Here is a 25,833-nt window from a genome sequence, read left to right as displayed (position 1 = left end):
AGAGTTATTTTGTACAGCAGCATAAAACAAGAAACAACTAGGTAAACGTTCAGATTCTGGGAGATCATATATTATTACAACCAATCCATATTTCCTGTTTTTCGTGACTCTGAGATTTGTATTAACTGCTCAGTCTCATATTCTTTTAATACTGACCACTTTATGGCAAGAATATGTATGGTATGGCCACTGAAAACAAAAAAATATATATCTGGAAGAAGAGTAATAAGCTCGGGACTATCAGCTCATTTATGAGCAATTATTAGTTTTTAAAAAGGAAATATTTAATCACCCAAATATCTCCAAAGCATTTAACAGGGAAAAAAAAAATCTCAGAAGCTAAATCAATGATTTTTTAAAATATACATAATTTTATACAGTAGAAATGCCTAGTATTTTATCAGGAAGTGATATTTTTAAATAATTTTGAAACTGATATATAAATACAAAGTTCTTTTAGTTCATATAAATATGTAGTTTTGAAATTAAGAAATACCAATTACATAGCATCCTCTATCTTGGGAAAACTCTTAAGATGCTACTTTCATAACCTTAAATACATACTACAGCCTTTGAACCATCATCAAAATGTCAATTTCCTTACAAAACCTTCATAAATATTTTTTAAGTTACCATAAAGGCATTTATCTCCATGAATATTACATCTTGCCTCAAATAACAAAAAAAAAAAAAGAAAGAAAGAAAAGAAAAGACAGTCTGTTATTTAAGTGATCTACTGTCATACCAATTCCATTAATATTGGTTCTAGAATTTTTATTAATGAGAAATAGTAAAATTGGAGAAACCACTATAATGAAAAACTGCAATTATCCCTTATTATGGAAATTTAGGAGTGAATTTTGAGTTTCACAGAAAGATATGATGAATTTCATTTGAACAGAATCATTTGCTAAATTATAAAAACAATCATACTCTAAGTTAGTATCACAATATCATGCAAAGAGGTATATGTATTAGACTTCAAAACATATAAAAGAGGTTTCAAGTAATCCCATGCAAAGGGGATACATTAATTATTAGTAACACTGAACATGCTCTTGCCTTTAAAAGGTAAACCACTTTGGAAAGACCAATTCATTTTTCTAACAAGCAGGTACATATATAAACAGTTTGTGATTTTTCTCTGAAAGAGTCTCACAAAAAGCAAAGGGTACACATATAACTAAACCCTTCCAACTCTTATGGTAAATAATAATTTTTTAAATTTGAGAAGCACATCACATAAATTTTTAGACTGCCTGCTAGTTAATATCCATTACTGGATATTAATAATGCCCTACATTTCAAAATACATTTCATGAACTCTCACCTGATTGAGATAATGATATTCTTCTGGTTGTTTAAGATGGAATGCTAATCTTTCTTCTTCACTTGCTCCTGCCAGGAGGTAATAAAATACATGATAGTTCCTGTTGGAAACAAAGAGTATGGCTTTATAGTGAACACAATCACAGGTTATCATTTAACAGAAAAAAGAACAAACATTAACTAGTAAAATGTTTCAATTTTGTTTCATTTTTCAATAAAAAGTGGTAGTAAGTTCAATATTTTAGGTACTATAAAGTAAAATGATGTTTTGGATACTAAATTCAAAAGAGAGGGGTGAAGGCTGCTATATGGCAAAGTAAGACCTTTGAAAATTCTCTCCTCCATAAGACAAATTAGAAAACAGCAAACTTTTCAGAAACAACTTTTGTCAGAACTCTGAAAATTAACCAAAAGCTTATAGCAATCCAAGGAGTGTTTACATAAGAAAAACCGATCAATCTCAATTAAAATGCAACCTTTGTTGCCTTTTAACTTGCTCCAATCCATCTTCTGTTCACCAAATCCAGGGTGGCCTTCAAAACCAATAGGTTACAATCATGATGAACACCAAAAGCCTGGCAGCCATCACAAGAGGGCAGAAGAGGGTTGGAGCTGGTTCAGAACGTCATTCCCTGAGAAACATCACTTGAATTATCTGGTGGTTCCCTGGAAGACGCCATGTTTAAAACTGTCTTTAATGATCTGACTCAGAGTTAAGCCAGTGTGAAAACCTTTTCCCCAGGGGAAGGTATGGAAAATTATTGGAAATTTTTTAATATGTCAGCTACATGAACCATGGATAAATGTTGGGGAAAGAGTAGGCTAATCAAAAAATTTAAAGGGAAATGCGATCTCCACACAGGGTTTTAAAAGCTCCCAATACATTCCTGGGAATCTAGAAGGTCGTGTGGATGCATAAGGCTGTGCATGTGCTCAGGGCTTCACACCTTCTCAGCAAAGACCCAGAGAAGGTACTGAACTCTCATCTCTAGCTGATCTTGAAGTAACCATCTTTAAGGAAGCCCAGGCATTACTTAGTACACAAGATTTTTTTTTTTTAAAGATTTTATTTATTTATTTGACAAAGAGAGATCACAAGTAGGCAGAGAGGCTGGCGGGGGGGTGGGGGGAGCAGGTTCCCTGCTGAGCAGAAAGCCCGATGCGGGGCTCGATCCCAGGACCCCAGGATCATGACCTGAGCCAAAGGCAGAGGCTTTAACCCACTGAGCCACGCAGGCGCCCCAGTGCACAAGATTTTTAATCAACTGTTTTAAGTATGTTCAAAGAACTAAAGCAAACCACATTTAAACAACTAAAGTATGAGAATGATGTCTCATCAAAGAGACTATCGATAAACATATAGAACTTATTTAAAAATAATTAAAGAGGAATTAGAGAGTTGAAATACATAATAATTAAAATGAAAAACTATCTAGAGGCACTCAGTGACAGATATGAGTGGGCAGAAGAAGGCATCAGGGAACCTGAAGCCAGCTCTTGAAACAAGTCTGAAGAGAAAGAAAAATGAGGGCACCTAGGTGGCTCAGTGGGTTAAGCCTCTGCCTTCAGCTCAGGTCATGGTCTCAGGGTCTTGGGATGGAGTCCCATGTTGGGCTCTCTGCTCAGCAGGAAGCCTGCTTCCCCTCTCTCTCTGCCTGCCTCTCTGCTTACTTGTGGTTTCCCTGTCAAATAAATAAAATCTTTTTTTAAAGAAAGAGAGAGAAAGAGAGAAAGAAAAATGAATGAAGAAAGCGGAACAGGCCTCAGGTATCTGTGGCACAAAAGGAGTCCCTAAAAGAGAGGAAAGGAGCAAAAAGAATATCTGAAAAAATAATGACCCAAAACTCCCCAAATCTGATGAAAGAACAACCTGCACATTCAAGAAACTCAACAAACTCCAAGGGAGAAAAATTAAAGAGATCAACACTTAGAAGACATGCCTTATCAAGGATTCCTAATAAAAGATTATCAGCTGGAATGTGAGAAACAAGACAGAGGATCATAGGGGAAGGGAGGGAAAACGAAACAAGATGAAACCAGAAGGGAAACAAACCACAAGAGACTCTTAATCTCAGGAAAAAAAACTGAGGGTTGCTGGAGGGGAGGGTGTGGGAGGGATAGGGTGGCTGGGTAAGGGACGTTGGGGAGGGTATGTGCTATGGTGAGTGCTGTGAATTGTGTAAGACTGATGACTCATAGAGCTGTACCCCTGAAACAAACAATATATTACATGTTAATTTTTTTAAACTGCACTGTGATTTAAAAAAAAATTATACACCCACCAAAGTCATCCTTCAAAAATAAAGGAGAAATTAGGATAGTCCCAGACACCAAAGACACCCAAAAAAAAACAATAACGACTAACTGTACTGATGGGTCTACTGTTATAAAGATGTAATTTATATGATTTTAGTACTACAAAAGAAGAAGAAAGGAACAGAACTACATAGGAGCAAAGTTACTTGTGTATTACCAAAATTAAGTTATTAATCCAAACAAGACTGCTAAAATATTAACTGAAAGGCAACAATTAAGGAAATAACTCAAGAAAGATTTAATTAAAGAAATGCCAATGGTACACCAGAAAACATCTATTTATACAAAACAAGGCAGTAATAGAATAGAGGGACTAAAACATCATTAAAAAATACATAAAACATATAGCAAGATAACATTCATAACTCCTATCTTAGCAATTAAATGAAGTATAAATGAGTCCCAAGGTAAGTAACTGGCAGAATGAATTAAGAAAATCCAACTACATGCTATCTACAGTAGGCACACTATAGACTCAAAGATATAAATAGGTTGAAACTAAAAGGATGTAAAAAATACCATGCAGACATAACCAAAAGAAAACTAAAGTGTCTATACTAACAAAATAGACAAAATAGACAAACAAAATAGACAAAAATTGTTGCTAGATGCAAAGGACATTTTATAATGACAAAAGGGCCAATTCATCAGAAAGATAAAACAATTCTAAATGTAAATGCATATAAAAGCAGAGTCTCAAAATACATAAAACAAAAACTGAAAGAACTGAAGAAAGAAAAAAAACAATTCAACATAGCACTAAGATATTTCAACACTTACTTTCAATAATGAAAAGAACCGTAACAAGATAAAAGATCAATAAGGAAAAAGAGAACTTGAAAAATACTAAAAACCAACTACACCTAAAACACATCTACAGAATACTCCATCCAACAGCAGGATACATATTTTCTCAACACTGGAAAATGGAACAATCTCCGGATTAAAAAATGTTAAACTCTATGACAAGTCTCAATGTAAGGCAACTGAAATCATACAAACTATATTCTCTGATGATCTTACAATGAAATCCGAAGTACAGAAATTTCCAAAATGCACAAATACATGGAAATTCAAAAACACACTCCTAAATAAAAATGGGTTCTAAGAAGAAATCACAAAGGAAATAAGAAAATAGATAAATAAAAACCAAACCACAACTTGCCAAAATATGGGAACCATTAAAGACTTAAAACAGGTCTTTAGAGCTGCAAACCCACAGTAAAACAGAAGGAACTCGTAGCTAACCATTCACCTTAAGAAATTAAAAAATTTTTTTAAATTTTAAAAAAGAGCAAACTAAACCCAAAGCAAACAAAAGTGATAAGCATGAGAAGAGAAATAAAATAGGGAACAGTAAGTAAATAAAGAAAAATCAACCAAAACTTGGTTTTTAAAAGATCAACAAAATTAACACATTCTTATCTAAACTGACAAAAAAGGTGGGGGAGATTGCTATGGTCTGAATTTGTAACCCTCAAAGTCCTATGTTGAAATCCTAACCTCAAAGGTAATGATATTAGGAGGTGGGGGCCTTTGGAGGTTGATTAGATGATGACAGGGGAGTCCTCATGAATGGGATTAGTGATTTTATAAAAGAGATTCCACAGAGTTCCCTAACCCATTCCACCATAAGAGGACCAAGCAAGAAGATATGAGTTATGAACCAGGAAGAGCTCTAATCAGAATGCAACCATACTGGCACCTTGATCTTGGACTTCCCAACCTCCAGAACTGTGAGAAATAAATTTCTGTTGTTTTTAAACTACCTAGACTGAGGTATTTTGTTATAGCAGCCCAAAGATAGGAGTAGACCTCAAATTCAGGAACAAAAGAGGGAACATTATTACCTGTCAGAAATAAAAATTGTTTTAAGGGAATACTATAAACAATTTTTTCCCCAACAAATTAGATGACCTAGATGAAAAAATTCCCAGAATGATAAAAAATGCCAAACCTGGCTAAAGAAGAAACAGAAAATCTACAGAGACGTATAATAACTAAAGTGTTTGGATTAGTAATCAAAATTTGCCACAAATAAAAACCCAGAACAAGATGGCTTCACTAGCAAATTCTAGCAAACATTTAAAAAGAATCCTTCCCAAACTTTTCCATCTCATTTTATGAACCAGTATTATCCTAATACCAAAACCAAACAAAGACATCAGGAGGGAAAAACAAAACAGAACACCTTGTAGCAATATCCCCTATGAATACAGACACAAAAAATCCTCAACAAAATACTAGCAACCCACATTTAGCAACACACCATTAAATATGAGACATCCATTCAGAAACAGAATCCAGCAAAACAGACAATCAGTTTTTAAGTTCTGAATCTTCACCTGTGATTCTCTGAAACCATGCTCTATCTCCACCACTCCATTAAAATGTGTTGGAAGAAGTTACTAATAACCTTTCCCACTACTCCATTAAAACGTGTTGGAAGAAGTTACTAACAACCTTCTAATAGCAGTATCTGTTAACTCTACAAAACTTTATGAAGTTACTTCCTTTCTAAAACTCTCTTACCTTCATTAAAAAAAGAAAAAAAAAAAACCTCTAATTTAGATTTCCTCATATGCTAGCCACCAAAAAAAAAAAAAAAAAAAAAAAAGAACAGGAAAGTCTTGAGTTCTAATCCTAACCTGGTCATATTCATTAGATAATGTTACCTATCAGTTACTGAATATAATTATGTATAATAAGGGCCATAACAAGCACTTTATAAATGTTATTTATTTCTCTAGACAACTCTAAGACAGTTTTCTATCTGTAAAATGGGAATAAATATCAAAGAAGCAGAAAAGTTAAATGAGATGCCAAAGCCATATTCAAGATTTGAATGTAGGTCTCTTTAACTTCAAACTCTGGCTCTTAATTTTTCTCATTGCAGCATGAAGGAAATCATTTATCTCTCTGACACTTGGGGGGTTTTTCCCCCGACATTAGGTTTCTTAATCTGTAGGAAGTTACTTATATAATCTCTGAAGTCCTGTATACCTCATTATAATATAATGAAAGTAAGTGCGTTATTAAAAATTTTCTCAAATTAGAAACAGAATAATAAGGCATGGGAAAAAGTCTGAAGACACAGTGCTCACGAAAAGCAGTCATGTTTTCTGTTCGGACAGTTTGTCTAGAATTTAGAAAGGTTAACAGTTCCACATGCAGGCATGCCTCAGAGATCTTGTGGGTTCAGTTCCAGACTACTACAATAAAGCAAATCTCAAAGTAACATGAGGCAAACAATTTTCTGTTTCCCAGTGCAGGTAAGTTACATCTACACCACACCTTAGTCTCTTATGTGTGCAATAGCATTATGTCTAAAAAACAACATACACATCTTAATTTAAAAAGCACAGTATTGCTAAAAACTACTAACCATCATCTGAGCTTTCAGCCAGTTATAATTGCGGACCACAGATCACGATAACAAATATAATAATAATATAAAAGTTTGAAATATTGCAAGAATTACCAAAATATGACAGACAGATATAAAGTGATCAAAGACTGCTGGAAAATGTGCCAAAGACTTGCTCAACACAAACCAATTTGTTAAAAAAACACAGTATCTGTGCAGTGCAATAAAACACGGTATGTTTGTACTTATTAAAAAAACCTTCTAGCAGCCTCTGAAAAAGTACAATGTTCTGCTCATGATAGAAATAGCAATTATATGAAAAGCAATGCATGGTGTTAAGCTGAATTAAAGGTCATAATATACAAACATCCTAAAAGTTGATCTGATTAATAAAAATGTTAACTTGATCTAATTATACTAAGAAAAATATGTACCGTTCATTATGCTCTTGATAAACGAGTCTGGACTTCTCCAGTAGATATTTTTCAACATAGGCACTAGAAGAAAAATAAAATTGGTTGATATAAACAATAAAGCTTAAGGTAGGTAAATATTTTTCCGGAGAAGACGCAAAAGTATAAAGAATACCACCCAGATCATTTTAGTACACTTGCAATTACAATTGTGTTATAAATGCTGTTAGTGTTATCTATGTTAAATTTATAAACTTGTCTTTTGGGGGGGCTTTCAAAAATAAATTCAGAAGTTCAAAACATGGCACACAAGACCCATCCATGGCATAGGCTTTACTTTCTTTCCAGGCTCATGTGCCACTACACATTTTTTCAGATATTATACTTTGGCCAGGTGACTAAATAGGCTCAAAGACATACTTTCTTAACATATTTATGCTACAGCCACATTCTGGAATCTATTTATCATTTATTATTTACTGATTTATTCAATAACTTTTCATTAATTGGGCACTGTGCTAAGCACTGTTCAAATATGGAAATAAGTGATACACTATTCTCAAGGGGCTTACAGACTAGTAAAGGAAATACGTAAACAAGGGGCTATCATACTGAGTTGATATAGGATTTATTACAGAGCAATAATCAAAAATTATGGCTATATCAAGAGAGACAGGTAAGATTCAATCCAAGAAGGAAAACATTATATAAGGAACAATTCCCAGAAAGGTGAGTACACAGCACATAGTAAACATTCACAAAATCTATTTGGTGACTGACTGAGTAAATGAATTTAAAGTCTGAAAGACTGACCAGAAGAAGACCAGGAGAACTGCTTTATGGGAAGGCATAAAAGAAAGAGGGTATTTAACCTCAGGGAAGATAATTACTCAACATGGCTAGAGAATGAGATACACAAGTGCACTAGAAGAAGAAGGACCAATATACTATGTGACAGAAAAATGGATTTTATACTGAAAGTAATGAGGAACTAAAATATATTTCTGTTATGTCATTCTCTTTATCCAGCCTTTACCTCTTCAAGTCTCCAAATACCTCTTACCCAAATTGAATCAATCAGTTAAACTCCAAAAAGGGGGATCTTACAGTCTGAAATTTAAAAGCTTTACACTACTGAAACCAAATAACACAGCACAAACCTCTGTGGAGTCAAAATCTGACTTTTGAGCTTCTATTCCCACCAGTTCCCTCCTCTTGCACGCTCAGTATTTTAGTCACTTGCAAATACACGTTATTCCCTCAAGCATGCCATTCACTCCTGGCTGCATTGTCCGTGCTCTTCCTTCCACTTCTAATTCTACAGGCTATACTCTCTATCCAACAGGCTCCATTCACAAAATGAACCTCAAATATGCCCTTTTTGCAAACTCATTACTACTACTACTACTATTACCAGTAATTAAAACGCATCGCTTCCTCCAAGTCACCACCATCACCTCTAGTCTAGACTACTCAAACAAGTTCTTATCTGTCTAAAATGGGAGACATAAACTAATATGTTAAATTCTTTTGAGTATAGTTGACACATGTCACATTAGTTTCGGGTGTTCAGGTATATAACACATTGATTCAATAAGTTTACAAATTATACTATGCTCACCATACCCTAGTAAAATATCATTGATACATGGTGCCTTTTAATCCCAAGACTTACTTATTCCGTAACTGGAGCCTGTATATCCACTCCCCTTCACTCATTTTGCCCATTCCACCACCTTCCTTCCCTCTGCAACCATCAATTTGTTCTATGTATTTATAGGTCTATTTTTGCTTTTTGTTTATTCATTTGTATTTTAGATTCTACATAGTACATTAAATTCTTATACCCACTCTGCATAGCAAGTATTACAGCCTATTTCACAAGTATAGAAACTGATACTCATAGATATTAAGATCATGCAGCTATTAAACAGCAGAACTATGATTTGAAGCCAGGTCTATTTTAACTACATAGGCTCCCTCTTTCAACTATATCAATATGCTCCTAGACATTTCTCCTTCCTCCTCTCTAATCCTTGAGCTATACTGCTAAGAGAGTTATTTACCCTAAAATAAGATCTACTCATGTTATTTTTCTACTTTCACCTGCTACTCATACTAAAGTACATAAGGATAAACTGGTATTACGTCTACCTGGGATAGTCTCTTTTTATTTAATTTTATTTTTTAAAAGATTTTATTTATTTATTTGACAGAGAGACAGAGAGAGAGGTAAAACAGGCAGGGGGAGTGAGAGAAGGAACAGCAGGCCTCCCACAGAGGCTAGATCCCAGAACCCTGGGGTCATGACCTGAGTCAAAGGCAGCCACTTAACCACTTGAGCCACCCAGGCGCCCTGGTTTCTTTTCAATGCCATCAGCATAGAAAAAGAAAAAACAGATAAAGCAAATATGGCAAAATGTGATAATTGCTGAATCTAAATGGGCATTCCTTCTATTCTCTTTACTTCTGTGTCTGTTTGACTTTTTTTATAATAAGATCTTTAAAATCTACTTCCCAATAAAAAGGATAAATTAGATACATTAGAGGTTTATTCACAATCTGAAATCAACTGAGCACTATGTCTGTAATCTGAAGCCACTGAACTTACCTCCTCTCAAGTACACCAAGCTCTTATGATTCCAATCACCTGCTAATGACAATCCCTCAAATGATAAAGTGATTTCCTACTTTTTCTGCTTAGCAATTTTTCAAGACCCAAGATAAAAATCATATACCGTTTTCTGTGAACTTCTCCAAACACATGTTTCTATCACTATACTTTTCATTTACTATAATCCTCTTATGTAAACATATCTTCCCCAAAAGACTATGAGAACTTTAATGGCAGAGAACATGAGTGTTCATTTTTTTGTCCTCAACACTTAGCACAGTGCCTGGTACTCCATAAATGTTTGCCTAATAAATGATAAAAAGATGAAAATGTTTAATATATATTTGCTAAGTTAAAAATATTCAATATGAAAATTTTTTTAGTATGTGTATGTTGACCTAATAATCAAGATGAAAATTTCTTAAAAAAAAAAAAAAAAAGAAGATTTCTGCTCATCACTATTGTAAGAGAACCTTTAACCTTTTCAGATAAACGCTTAACATCTAAGAGCAAGAATTTCATTCATAAAATAAGGAAAATAAATATCTGCCATTCCTAACTCATGAAACTGTCTTAAGAATCAGTGAATATATGTAATGGTACTTTGTAAGTTACAAAGCAACATATACAACTGAACCTATTATCAACATTTCTTGTATCACAATCAAATACTAGAAAAGTACAACTTGACTATGTGGCTGCATCCCATTTTTATTAGTAAAAGTTCCAGTTATACCTTTGGAAACATGGTTTTCAAATCAGAAAGGAAATGAGCTATGAAACTCGCCACTAAAGTACTTATCCTTCTTGTTTTGTGTTTCACGGGGTTTGGGGGTGGGTACAATACACATAGTTTTGGTCAAAATTTTTAAATTAAAAGCAGAAGTGAAAAGCATAATTAAAATGGCATAAAAAAGAAAAATACTAACCAATCTCATTTATTGATATGGATGCAAAAAAGCATAAATAAAAACTAGGAAACAGAATACAACAACCAATTTATATGTGCGTGCATAAATATATGTACATATATGTATGTGTGTGTGTAAATTGTATCTTTGTATGACCAAGTCGGATTGCTTTCCCAGGAACACAAAATGATTCTGTTTTAGGAAAATAATAACATTGACAGATCTCAGAATGAAGATCATGCTGATTGTCACAGATGCTCAAAATGCATTTGATAAAATGCAATATCATTCTGTTACTCAAAAAACCACTCACAGAAAATTTAAATCAATGTTGAACTCATTAATGTGACAAAAAGCCCTAAAATCAGTATTTTAGTTTGTGGAGAAAAGTAAAGTCATTTACATAAAGGTCGGAAACAATACTATTTGGAATCAGATGAGAAAGAAAATAATTAAAGACAGAAGAACAGAAAAAATATCTATTTTTGCAAATATACCAAGAAAAGGTCAAGGAAACAGTAGTAAAACTAATGCAAACAATAAAACAATTCAGTAAGAATAACAAGATACAGCTTAATATAAAAATTAATAACTTTCATATATGTAAACAACTAGAAGATATAATGCTAGAGAAAATCACATTTTTAATAACAGTAAAACACTGAAATAAGATGCCTGGGAATAAATTCAGTAAGAAATACAAAAAATTTAAAAGCATTTCTAAATAGCACAAAGATGTCAATTATCCCCAAATTAATATATACATTTAACATTAGCCCAATAAAATCAAGCCATGAAAGGCATGGAGGAAACTTTAATACATGGTGCTAAGGCAAAGAATCCAAACTGTAAAGACTATATATTATATGGTTCCAACTACAGGACATTCTGGAAAAGGCAAAACTGGGGTATTATAAAAAGGTAAGTGGTTGCCAAGGGTTACTGGGTAAGAAGGGGTGAAAAGGCAAACCACAGAGGATTTTAGAGCAGTAAAAGTACTCTACATGATACTGTAATGGTAAATACATGTCTTTATACAATTGTCAAAGCCTGAAGAATATATCACACAAATGGAACACAACAATGCAAGATGTTATTAATAGGGGAGGCTGAGGGTTAGGGTGAAGAAGTATATGGGAACGCACTGTACTTTCTACCCATTTTTGTTGTGACACTAAAATGGTTTTAAAAATAAAGCCTATTAGATATTTAAAAGTTAGAAAGAATATTGCTGGAAGAAAACAGAAGTACTCTATTTACAGACTGTTTAAGAAATGTTATTGTAACAAAATTAAATTTTTTTAATAGAACATCATCATATAGGAAAATGTGGCTCTGATTCCTGTGGGGAGTCAAATTATATGCCCAACTTATACTCAGAAGCAATTTTGAAAAATGAATGTATGCATAATACAGAAGAAAAAAGCAAATGCAGCAAATTGTTAACAATTAGCAAATCTAAGTTACAGATATATGTGTTACACTATACTTTGAACTTTTCTCAGGCTTCAATTTTCCAAAAAGAAAAAAAAGAAAAACAGTTTAGAGGAAAAAAATTGAATACAGACACCAATGTCAGTCTTCTCATTAAACAGCAAACAAACAACCAATGGATTATGAAGAGAAAATGGTGAAAATATAAACATATTCCAAAGCCTGCTACTGCTACTTACCCAAGTACGGTGCCAGTTTCTTGGTAATTTACTTGAATAAATTTGCCAAAACGACTTGAATTGTTATTATGAGCTGTCTTTGCATTTCCAAAGGCCTGTCAAAATAAACAGTTCTCATTAATTTCATTTTTTAAAATGGAAAATCTTGCTTAGGTTGGCTCAAATGTAATTCTCTTTAACTTGAGGCTCATATGGTTCAGGAAAAGTAAAAGAGAACAACTAATAGTTGAAATAAAACCAAGCAGAAAGTACTTTATGCTTTTCATTAAAATAAATCTTAATTTTGAAAACTTAACACTCCTTAAAATTAATTTAACTTTTACCTTTGAGAGCCAAAAACTTTCTTAATATATTTCTGTATTTTTAAAATCTTAAAATTAAATAAATAGGAGCTAGAAACAGAAAAATTACATCATAAAAATTGTAATTTTAAATAGTATAAATGAAATAAAATCTCACTACAGTGTAATATATCACTTTATCACATCAACTTAAAACAAAGCTACAGTATATTTTAAAAAGAATTAAAAATACATAAGCTGCCTAAATTGTAACCAAAGTATACACAATGCAATGAATACTACCCAGCAATAAAGATAAACTGGTTCATACATCAATATTGATGAGTATCAAAACATTATGACATGTGGAAGAAACCAGACTCAAGAGTACATACTGTACTATGATATTCTAGAAAAGACAAAACAACAGTAACAGAAAGAAGATCAGAGTTGTTTGGGAATGGGATGAAGCTGGGAGAAGTATAAAAAGGCACAAAGAGTAATAAAAATATTCTATAGCTTCACCATATAATGGTGGCTATAAAAGTGTATATACATTTATCAAAAATCATTGAACTATAAGTCTTAAATGGCTATATTTTAAGTTATATATCCCAATAAAGTTTCTTAAAATTAAAATTTTTAAAAATCATCCCCTGTTGAACTACATATGCAACAATCTGAATGAATTTCCAAGATAAAATGTTAAATGAGAGAAACTAGTCTCAAAACTTAACTTACTATACGATTCCACTTCTGTGACATTTTGGGGAAAAAAAAACACGCAATGGAAAACAGACCAGTAGTTCCCACAAATTAGTATGGGAGAGAAGTAAGAGGAAATGAAGATAAAGTAGTATGAAGGAGTTTCAAATGAAGTAGTGGAACTTTTCTGTATTTAGACTATAGAGATATGGTTACCCAAATTAATGTTTTAAAATTCATAAATTTTACTGAAATTTTAATTCTATTTAAATTTAACTCTTTTAAGAACTTAAATATCACCTTAAAAAAAGTAAATCATTAAAAAATTAAGGCCAAAAAAAGACAATTTCTGATACATAAATCTGAAAATTTTCATAAGTCAGCCCATACTAAAAGGAACATTGAAGAAAGTCCTTCAGGCAGAAGGATCATACTCAAATATGGATCAGCATACAGAATGAAGAACAGCAAAAATGGCGACTACAAAAGTAAATATATACAGTATTTACTACTTAAATCTCTTGAATAGATCATTGAAATTGAGGTCAGAGAAAATTATAAAGATCTCTGAAAATCCTCTTCTTCATGAGAGAAATAAAACAAAAAACTATCTAAATAGACTTTCTGACGACTCTAGAAATTTATTAAAAGCTTACAATAATCCTTTGTAGAGGAACAATTAATGAAGGAAAACAGCTGAATCTCAGTAAGAAAAACAGGCATTGTGGCATTTTAACTTATCCATTACCTAAGGAGATCCTCTCCCAGCTCCATGCTGAAGAGAAATGTAATCTGTAATTATACTCTGTTTAAAAGGCAGCCTAGAAGCCACTGAAGAAATAGAACAGGGTTACAGCCTAAGCCCTGTCTCACAGGTAACTGTCAGAATTTTATATGGCATTTTCCTGGAAAACCTCACTCAAAGGATTATCTTTACCTGACTGGACTTGAAGCTCATTCAAAAAAGACAACCTTTTCACCATGTATGTTTGTTAAAAACAATCAGAGGCAATTGTTTAAATACTGAAACTGCCTAAGGTAGCAATAAGATAATGAGGCAAAAAATGAGGCAACCAAACAACTTAAAAGAAAAAGTTAGTGAATGACCTATACAAAAGCGGCATTTAAAGATCTGAAATCGGAAGGCTTGGGTGGCTTAGTCAGTTAAGAATCAGGATCCTGGGATCCAGCCCCCTGTCACTCTCCCTGCTCAGCAAGGAGTCTGCTTCTCCCTCTGGCTTGTGCTCTCTCTCTCAAATAACTAACTAACTAAATAAATAAATAAATAAATAGATAGATAGATAGATAAAATCTTTAAAAAATAAATAAAGAAAGAAATGAAATATTCTAGGGAATGTAAAAAGTGTTGTACTGGTGCAGGACTGTGCACATATCCAGAAATATACACATGCTCAGTAAAGAGGTGAGATCTCTGATTTGATATTTAAGTTCTATGTAAACAGGAAGTAAAAGGTAAGGCAGATTTGACAATTACCTGGTTAAATGTTGACAAGCATCCAAGAAGCACACAGAACTTCACAGAAGAAACTGGGAGCCTAACTGCTTCCTGACATTTTAAAAAAAATCCTTGTCCAATTATCTGACCACTAAGCTAAATGAAGAAAGAATGTAAAGGCCGCAAGGAAAAAGAACAGAATTCACAAACTTATTCCAGAGAAGTCATGGTACAACCAAATCCTGGGAGGAGGGAAAAATCTCATTCTCAGAACTGCCACGCTGCATTAATAAAAATGCCCACTTTTCACCAAAACATTGTAAGACATGCAAAGAGGAAAAAGCATGGACCAGGAAAATTTTATAAAAAGCAATAAGCAGCAGGCGCCTGGGTGGCTCAGTGGGTTAAGCCTCTGCCTTTGGCTCAGGTCATGATCTCAGGGTTCTGCAATCGAGTCCCAAATCGGGCTCTCAGCTTGGCGGGGAGCCTGCTTCCTCCTCTCTCTCTCTGCCTGCCTCTCTGCCCACCTGTGATCTCTCTCTGCCAAATTGATAAATAAATTTAAAAAAAAAAAAGCAATAAATAGAAACTTCCCTGGCAAAACCCAGATGTTGGACCTACAAAACCAAAACTTTGCATCAGCTATTTTAAGTATTTTCAAACAACTAAAGGAAAGTATGAAAATATACCTTAACAATAGAGTATATCAGTGAAGGGGTAGAAATTATAAAAATTTCATTATTGAAAAATATATTAATTAAAATGAAAAATTCATTGGAGGGGCTTTCATAGAGACATAGCAAGTGGATACAGTGAAACATAAACTGAATATTTCAACAATGAAAGGCCCAATACTTCCCAAATTTCATGAAAAACAATAATCTACATATCCACCAACCTTCACAAACTCCAAGCATCCAAAACTAAAAAAAGATCTGCACCTAGACAAATGATGATCAAATAGCTAAAAGAGAAAGAATAGTTCTTATATAATCACAGGGTCCTGGGATGGAGCCCTGCATCAGGATCTCTCCTCAGCAATGTGCTCTCCCTCTCAAATAAATAAAAATCGTTTAAAAAAAGAATAGTTCTTATAAGCAGTAAAAGAGATGCAACACATACCATATAAAAGTTCCTCAATAAGCATATCACCTAATTTCTCCAAATAAAACATTAAGAATTAAAAACAGTAGACTTATATATTCAAATCACTGAGAAAAGCCTGTCAACCAAGAATTCTGTGTCCAGTAAAACTATCTTTTAAAATTAAAGGAGAAAATAAGACATTTAAATGAACAAAAATTGAAAGAATACAATCAGCAGATAGGCCTTATGAAAAACACTAAATGAAGTAATTCAAGCTAAAAACACACATGATAATGAAGCAAAGCTATATGAAGAGATAAAGAACACAAGCAAAGATAAATGTAATGTAAATACAAAACAGTATAAATATTTTGTAACCTTTTTCCTCCTACCTGACCTGAAAGAAAATTCCATAAAACAATAAAAAGAAACCTATGTGTATGGATATAACAATGTAGAAAAATAATTTGAAAATTATTTATATGAAAATAAAAGCACAAAGGAGGAGGAAAGGAATAGAGCTATACAGAAGAAAGTTTCTGCATATTATTGAAATTAAGTTGGTAGTAATCCAATGTTATTCCAATGTTAATTGGAATGCTCAGGAATACCACTAAAAAAATAACCAAAAAACCTAAAAGGAGAGACAACAACAAAACTAAAATGGCATGCTAGAAAACATCTCCATGACATAATAGAAAGTAGTAATGGAAGAGTACAGGATATAAAAAAACAAATGGCAGGGCACCTGGGTAGCCCAGTTGGTTGAGCATCTGACTGTTGATTTCGGCTCAAGTCATAACCTCAGGGTTGTGAGATCAACCCCACATCAGGCTCCATGCTGGGGGAAAGCCTGCATAAGATTCCCTCTCTCCCAAAACTGAGAGCTTTTCCGCTAAGGTCAGGAACATGGCAGGAATGTCCACTATCACCACCGCTACTCCACATAGTACTAGAAGTCTTAGCCTCAGCAATCAGACAACAAAAAGAAATTAAAGGCATCCAAACTGACAAAGAAGAAGTCAACTATCACTCTATGCAGATGATATGATTCTATATATGGAAAACCCAAAGACTCCAGTCCAAATCTGCTAGAACTTGTACAGGAATTCAGTAAAGTGTCAGGATATAAAATCAATGTACAGAAATCAATTGCATTTCTTTACACCAACAACAAGACAGAGAAATTAAGGAGACAATCCCATTTACAATTGCACCCAAAACCATAAAATACCTAGGAATAAACCTAACCATAGAGGCAAAGAATCTATACTCAATAAACTATAAAGAACTCATGAAAGAAATTGAGGAAGACACAAAGAAATGGAAAAATGTTCCATGCTCATGGATTGGAAGAACAAATATTGTGAAAATGTCTATACTACCTAAAGCAATCTACACATTTAATGCAATCCCTACCAAAATCCCATCCATTTTTTTCAAAGAAATGGAACAAATAATCCTAAAATTTAGATAGAACCAGAAAAGACCTCAAATAGCCAGAGAAATATTGAAGAAGAAAGCCAAAGTTGGTGACATCACAATTCCAGACTTCAAGCTCCATTACAAAGCTATAATCATCAAGACAGTATGGTACTAGCACAAAACCAGACACATAGATCAATGGAACAGAATAGAGAACCCAGAAATAGACCCTCAACTCTATGGTCAACTAATCTTCAACAAAGCAAGAAAGAATATCCAATGGAAAAAAGACAGTTTCTTCAACAAATGGTGTTGGGAAAATTGGACAGCCACATGCAGAAGAATAAAACTGGACCATTTCCTTATACCACACACAAAAATAAGACTCAAAATGGATGAAGGACCTCAATGAGAGAAAGGAATTCATCAAAATCCTTGAGGAACACACAGGCAGCAACCTCTTCAACCTCAGCGGCAGCAACTTCTTCCTAGGAACATCGCCAAAAGCAAGGGAAGCAAGGGCAAAAATGAACTATTGGGACTTCATCAAGATCAAAAGCTTTTGCACAACAAAAAAAACAGTTAACAAAACCAAAAGACAACTGACAGAATGGGAGAAGATATTTGCAAACGACATATCAGATAAAGGGCTAGTACCCAAAATCTATAAAGAGCTTATCAAACTCAACGCCCAAAGAACAAATAATCCAATCAAGAAATGGGCAGAGGACACCAACAGACATTTCTGCAAAGAAGACATCCCAATGGCCAACAGACACATGAAAAAGTGCTCCACACCACTCAGTATCAGGGAAATACAAATCAAAACCACAATGAGATACCACCCCTCACACCAGTCAGAATGGCTAAAATTAACAAGTCAGGAAATGACAGATGCTGGCGAGGATGTGGAGAAAGGGAAACCCTCGTACACTGTTGGTGGGAATGCAAGTTGGTGCAACCACTCTGGAAAACAGCATGGAGGTTCCTCAAGAAGTTGAAAATAGAGCTACCTTACAACCCAGCAACTGCACTACTGGGTATTTACCTTAAAGATATAAACGTAGTGATCCGAAGGGGCACGTGCACCCGAATGTTTATAACAAAAATGTCCACAATAGCTAAACTATGGAAAGAACCTAGTTGTCCATCAACAGATGAATGGATAAAGAAGATGTGGTGCATATATATACAAAGGAATACTATGCAGCCATCAAAAGAAATGAAATCTTGCCATTTGCGACGACGTGGATGGAACTAGAGGGTATTATGCTGAGTGAAATAAGTCAGTTGGAGAAAGACAACTATCATATGATATGATCTCCCTGATATGAGGAAGTGGAGAGGCAATGTGGGGGGTTTGGGGAGTAGGAAAAGAATAAATGAAACAGGGGCGCCTGGGTGGCTCAGTGGGTTAGAGCCTCTGCCTTCAGCTCAGGTCATGATCCCAGGGTCCTGGGATCGAGCCCCACATTGGGCTCTCTGCTCAGCAGGGAGCCTGCTTCCTCCTCTCTCTGACTGCCTCTCTGCTTACCTGTAATCTCTGTCTGTCAAATAAATAAATAAAATCTTTAAAAAAAAAAAAAGAAGAAGAAGAAATGAAACAAGATGGGAGTGGAAGGGAGACAAACCATAAGAGACTCTTAATCACACAAAACAAACTGAGGGTTGCTGGGGGGAGGGGGGTCGGGAGAGGGTAGTAGGATTATGGACATTGGGGAGGGTATGTGCTATGGTCAGTGCTGTGATGTGTGTAAACCTGGCAATTCACAGACCTGTACCCCTGGGGCTAATAATACATTATATGTTTATAAAAAAATTTTTTAATTATATAAAAAAAAAGGGAATGGTCCTCAATCTAACAAAGAGCATCTACATAAAACCCAACGGCTATCATCATACTTAATGTTTAAAGCTGAATTCTTTTCCCCAAGAGAAGAATGCTGCTTTCACCACTTATATTCATATTGGCATAATCAGTGAAATCTGAAGGAAAAAAGAAATCCTGATTGGAAAAAAAGAAAAGTGTCTTTTTAACCACAAAGATGATTTCCCATGTGGAAAATCCAAAGAAAACTTTAAAAAAGTAAGAATATTTGTATCTAGCCAGTTTGTATCTTACAAGATCAAAGTGCCAATATCACCTATATCTCTATGTATTAGGAACTAACAACTGAAACCTTTTAAATACCACTTATAAAAGCATCCAAAAATACTGACAAATGTAAATTACTATATATGTTAAAGTCCTCCACATTAAAACAACAAAATACTACTGAGAGAAACTAGAGATGATCTTCATAAGTGGGAAAATAAAACTTGTTCATGATTCACATGACTTACTATTGTTAGCATATTTCAGCTCTCTCCAAATTAAACTACAGATTTAACACTATGCCAATCAAAGTCCAAAAAAACTTTACGAGACAACTGACAATTTAGTTCTAAAATTCATACAGAAATGCAAAGGACAGAATATCCAAACAACTAAGCAAAAGAAGGATTAATAAAACTAGTTTCAAAAATTATTATAAAGTTACATAATGAAAGTAGCATAGCACTATCATAAAGCCAAATGAATAAGTAGAACAGAATAGAGAATGTGAAATAAGCCCACATATATATGGACAATTTTCTGACAAAGATACAGAGGCACTAAGGTAAAGAAAAAATAGTACTTCAACAAAAAATAATCTTGAAACAAGTAGATATTCATAGGAAAACACTGGATCTATACCTTACACTATATACAAAATAAATTCAAAATGGATCACAGACCTGAATGCGAAACCTGAAACCATAAAACTTAAAAAACAAGAGAGAGAGAGAGAGAGAACATCTTTGCAACCATGGATTAGTCAGAGTTTTCTTATCCATAAGAGAAAAAAAAATGGCTAAATTAGACTTCATCAAAATCTAAAATTCTGCTCTTCAAAAGATACTACTAAAAGAGGGTTAAATCTGAGTGACATTTCACCAAGGAGGTGAAAGATCTGTACAATGAAAACTATAAGACACTCATGACAAAAACTGAAGAAGACACAAAAAATTCAAAGATATTCTGTGCTCATGGATTGGAAGAATTCACATTGTTAAAATGTCCAGACTACCCCAAAGCAATCTACATATTCACTGCAATTCCTATCAAAATCCTAATGGCACTATACACAAAAGTAGAAAAGACAATCCTAAAATTTGTATGCAACCATAGATTACCCCAAATAACCAAGGTAATCCTGAAAAAGAACAGAGCTAGAGGCATACTTTCTGATTTCAACTTTATTACAAGCTGTAATAATGAAAACAGGAGAATATAGTCAAAAAAAACCCAAACATACATAGATTTTAAAAAACTGAATAGAAAGTCCAGAAAAAAAATTAAAAAAAAAAAAAAAAAGAAGAAGTAGTAGTCCAGGACCAGAAGGATCAACGACTGAATTCTATCAAACATTTTAAAAAGAGTTAATACCTACCCTCATCAAAGCTTCCAAATACATTCATGAGGCCAGGATCACGCCATGCCTAACCCAAAAGAAGACACCACCCACACCCAAAAAAAACTGCAGGCCAATATTCCTGATGAAGATAAAGGCAAACACCACCAACAAAATATGACCAAACCACATACAACAATACATTAAAAAGATCATGCACCATGACCAAGTGAGACTGTCTCCAGGGTTGTAAGAATAATTCAGTATTCACAAATTGATGTGATAACACCACATCAACAAAACCAAGGATCATAATCATATGGTCATCCCAATAGGTGCAGAAAAACCATCTGACAAATTCAAATTCCACTGATGATAAAAACTCCCAAAAACGTGGGGCTAGAGGGCACATACCTCAACATAATAAACACAATATATAAAAAACCCACAGCTGGGGCGCCTGGGTGGCTCAGGTCATGATCCCAGGGTTCTGGGATCAAGCCCCGCATCGGGCTCTCTGTTAGCGGGGAGCCTCCTTCCTCCTTTCTCTCTGCCTGCTTCTCTGCCTACTTGTGGTCTCTGTCTGTCAAATAAATAAATAAAATCTTAAAAAAAAAAAAAAACCCACAGCTAACATCACACTCAATGGTGAAAAACTGAGAGCTTTTCCCTAAGATTAGGAATAAGACAAATATGCACACTCTTGCTACACAGTATTAAAAGTCCCAGCCACAGCAATCAGACAAGAAAAAGAAGAGGCATTCACATTGGTAAAGAAGTTAAACCATCACTATTTGCAAATGACATACACAGAAAAATCTTAAAAACGCCACCAAAAAGCAACCTTCAGTAAAGCTGAAGGATACAAAATTAACACCCAGAAATCGGTAGCATTTCTATACACTAATAACAAAGCAGCAGATAGAGAAATTAAGAAAATACCATTTACTACTGAACCAAAAAGAAGAAAAAACCCATGAATAAACTTCACAAAAAGAGTCAAAGATCTATACTCCAAAACCATAAAACACTGATGAAAGAAATTGAAGATGACACAAGCAAATGGAAAAATAGTCCAGGCTCACAGATTGGAAGAATTAATATTATTACAATATCTATATTACTCAAAGCAATCTACAGATTCAATGCAATACCTATCAAAATACCAAAAGCATTTTTTTAAAAAACCAAAACAAATAACAGTAAAATTTCTATGGAAGCAAAAGAATCCTGGAGTAACCAAAACAATCTTGACAAAACCAAAACTGGAGGTATCACAATTTCACAATTCAACATATACCTCACCAAGCTGTAGTAATCAAAACAGGATGGTACCAACACAAAAACAGACACATAAATCAATGGCACAGAATAGAGAGCCCAGAAATAAACCCACACTTATACATCAATTAATCAATGACGAAGCAAAAATACATAACATGAGACAGTCTCATCAATAATGGTGCTAGGAAAACGGGACAACTACATGCAAAAGAATGTAACTGACCTCCCTGTAACACAAAAATAAACTCAAATTGGATTAAAACCCAAATACAAGACCTGAAACCATAAAATCCTAGAAAAGAACACAAATAGTAATTTCCCTGACACAGGCCAAAGCAACATTTTTCTAGATATGTCTCATAAGGCAAGGAAAACAAAAACAAGCTACTGGGACCACACCAAAACAAAACAAAACAAAACAAAAACTTTCACACAGTTAAAGAAACCATCAAAAAGACAACCTACTGAGAGGGGGAGAATATTTGCAAATGATAATCTAATAAGGAGTTCATATCTAAAATATATTAAAAAAAAAAAAAACAAAAAAAACTTCAGAGTGCCTCGGTGGCTCAGTTGGTTAAGCAATAGCCTTCAGCTCAGGTCATGATCTCAGGGTTCTGGGATCGAGTCCCACATCGGGCTCCCTGCTCAGCAGGAAGTCTGTTTCTCCCTCTTCCGCTCCCCCTGCTTGTGTTCTCTCTCTCACTGTCTCTTTCTGTCAAATAAATTTAAAAAAAAAAACTTTAAAAAATAAAAAATACTCTGCTTGCCTCTCTACCTACTTGTGATCTCTCTCTCTCTCTGTGTCAAATAAATAAATTAAATCTTTAAAAAAAAAAGACTTTAAAAATAAAAATTAAATACAGAAAAAACTTGAACACCATCAAAAAAATAATCCAACTAAATTGGACAGAGGACCTGAATAGATAAAGATGGCCAACAGACATATGTAAAGATGATCTATATCACTCATTATCAGGAAAATGCAAATCAAAACCACAATCAGATAATAACTTACACCTGGCTAGAATGGCCATTATCAAAAACATTAGAAATAACAAGCGTTGGTGAGAATGTGGAGGAAAAGGAACCCTTGTATTGTTGGCGGAAATTTAAATTGGTACAGCCACTATGAAAAATAGTATGCAGGTTTCTCAAAATATTAAAAATAGAAGTGCCATACAATTCAATGATTCCACTACTGGGTATTTGTCAAAATAAATAAATAAATAAATAAAAACACTAATTCAAAGAGATACATACACTCCTTTGTTTACTCTAACATTCTTTACAATAGCCAAGATATGAAAAAACCTAAGTGTTCATCAACAGATGAATAAGTAAGATGTGATGTATATACATACAAATGGATACTACACAGCCATAAAAAAAAGGGAAGATCATGTCATTTAAGACAACATGGATGGACTCAGAGGATATTACACTAAGTGAAATAAGTCAGATTGAGAAAGAAAAATACCATATGATTTCACTCATAAGAATCTAGGGGGAAAAAAAGAAGAAACAAAAAGCAGAACCAAACAGAGAACAAAATGATAGTTGCCAGAGAGGTAGGGGAGGAAGGCTGGGCCTAATGGGTGAAGCAAGTGAGAGATACAGGCTTCCACTTACGGAATGAACAAACTATGGGAATAAAAGGCACAGCATAAGGAATATAGTTAATGATATTGTAATAGCAATGTATCAGGATAGATGGTAGATACACTTATGGTAAACACAGCACAATATTAAAAACATTTGGAATCACTAAGTTGTACACCTGAAACTAAAATAACATATTGTCAACTATATTTAAAAAAAAAAAAAAAAAAAAAAGAAGGGGCGTCTGGGTGGCTCAGTGGTTAAGCCGCTGCCTTCAGCTCAGGTCATGATCTCAGGGTCCTGGGATCGAGCCCCGCATCAGGCTCTCTGCTCAGCAGGGAGCCTGCTTCCTCCTCTCTCTGCCTGCCTCTCTGCCTGCTTGTGATCTCTCTCTGTCAAATAAATAAATAAAATTAAAAAAAAAAAAGAGGTAGTTAAATCTGGGAGAAAATGTGGGCAAACATATATGTGATAAAGGACTTGCACCCACTACACAAAAAACTTTCAAAACACTGAAAGAAAACCCAGTAAAAAATTGGGGACAATAAATTTTGACAAACATTTCACCAAAGAAAATACATAGAGGCCAAATAAACACATGAAAATATGCTTATAGCATTAGTCATTATAAAATGCAAAGTAATACCAATGGCATTCTCCAAAATGCTGGAACAAACAATCCTAAAATTTTTATGGAACCAGAAAAGATCCCAAACTGCCAAGGAAATGTTAAAAAAGAAAAAGAAAGCTGGGGGAATCAAGTTGCCTGACTTCAAGCTATATTACAAACCTGTGATCACCAAGACAGCATGGTACTGGCACAAAAACAGACATATATATCAATGGAACAGAATAGACAGCCCAGATATGGGCCCTCAACTCTATGGTCAACTAATCTTCAACAAAGCAAGAAAAAAATATCCAATGGAAGAAAGACGTCTCTTCAATAAATGGTGCTGGGAAAAATGGACAGCTATATACGGAAGAATGAAACTGGACCATTCTCTTTTACTACACACAAGATAAACTCTAAATGGATGAATGACCTCAATGTGAGATAGGAACCATCAAAATCCTAAAGGAGAACATAGGCAGTAACCTCTTTGACATCGGCCACAGATACTTTTTTCAAGACACGTCTCCAGAGGCAAGGGAAGCAAAAGCGAAAATGAACTTTTGGACTTCATCAAGATAAAAAACTTCTGCACAGCAAAGAAAACAGTCAACAAAACAAAGAGGCAACCCTGAAAGGGAGAAGATATTCGTAAATGACCATACAGACAAAGGGTTGATATCTAAGATCTATAAAGAACTTCTTGGGGCACCTGGGTGGCTCAGTGGGTTAAGCCTCTGCCTTTGGCTCAGGTCATGATCTCAGGGTCCTGGGATCGAACCCTGCATCAGGCTCTCTGCTCAGTGGGGAGCCTGCTTTCCCCTCTCTGCCTGCCTCTCTGCCTCATGATCTCTCTCTAATAAATAAACAAAATCTTAAAAAAAAAAAAAAAACTTCCCCAACTCAACACCCAAAAAACAGATAATCAAGTCAAAAAATGGGCAGAAGACATAAGCAGACACTTCTCCAAAGAAAATATACAAATGGCTAACAAACATGTGAAAAAGTGCTCTACATCACTCGGCATCAGGGAAATTCAAATCAAAACTACACTGAGATACCACCTTACGCCAATTAGAATGGCAAAATTGACACACCAACAAACAACAAATGCTGGAGAAATAGAGAAAGGGGATACCTCTTACACTGCTGGTGGGAATGCAAATTGGAGTAGCCATTTTAGAAAACAGTGTGGAGGTTCCTCAAAAACTTAAAAATAGAGCTACCCTACGACCCAGCAATTGCACTACTGGGTATTTACCCCAAAGATACAGATGTAGCTAAAAGAACAGCCATATGCATCCCAGTGTTCATAGCAGCAATG

The 25,833-nt window shown here is 34.4% G+C and overlaps 1 protein-coding gene across 9 annotated transcripts in view; it reads right to left on the bottom strand.

The window, feature by feature from the left end:
- MYO9A (myosin IXA) overlaps positions 1–25,833 on the bottom strand; it is a 283,468-nt gene that overhangs the window by 209,496 nt on the left and 48,139 nt on the right. For all 9 annotated transcript variants that reach the window (XM_045070457.1, XM_045070456.1, XM_045070459.1 and 6 more), the window contains exons 3-5: positions 12,624–12,718; positions 7,447–7,509; positions 1,331–1,430 (exon numbers count right to left, since the gene is read on the bottom strand). In XM_045070457.1, the coding sequence (XP_044926392.1) occupies positions 1,331–1,430; positions 7,447–7,509; positions 12,624–12,718 (258 nt within the window). The remainder of the gene's footprint in view (positions 1–1,330; positions 1,431–7,446; positions 7,510–12,623; positions 12,719–25,833) is intronic.

This window comes from Mustela putorius, unplaced genomic scaffold (genome assembly GCF_011764305.1).
Source record: "Mustela putorius furo isolate JIRA1106 unplaced genomic scaffold, ASM1176430v1.1 tig00003972_pilon_pilon_pilon, whole genome shotgun sequence".
NCBI classification, from domain to species: Eukaryota; Metazoa; Chordata; class Mammalia; order Carnivora; family Mustelidae; genus Mustela; species Mustela putorius.
This window is presented reverse-complemented; position numbering and strand designations above follow the sequence as displayed.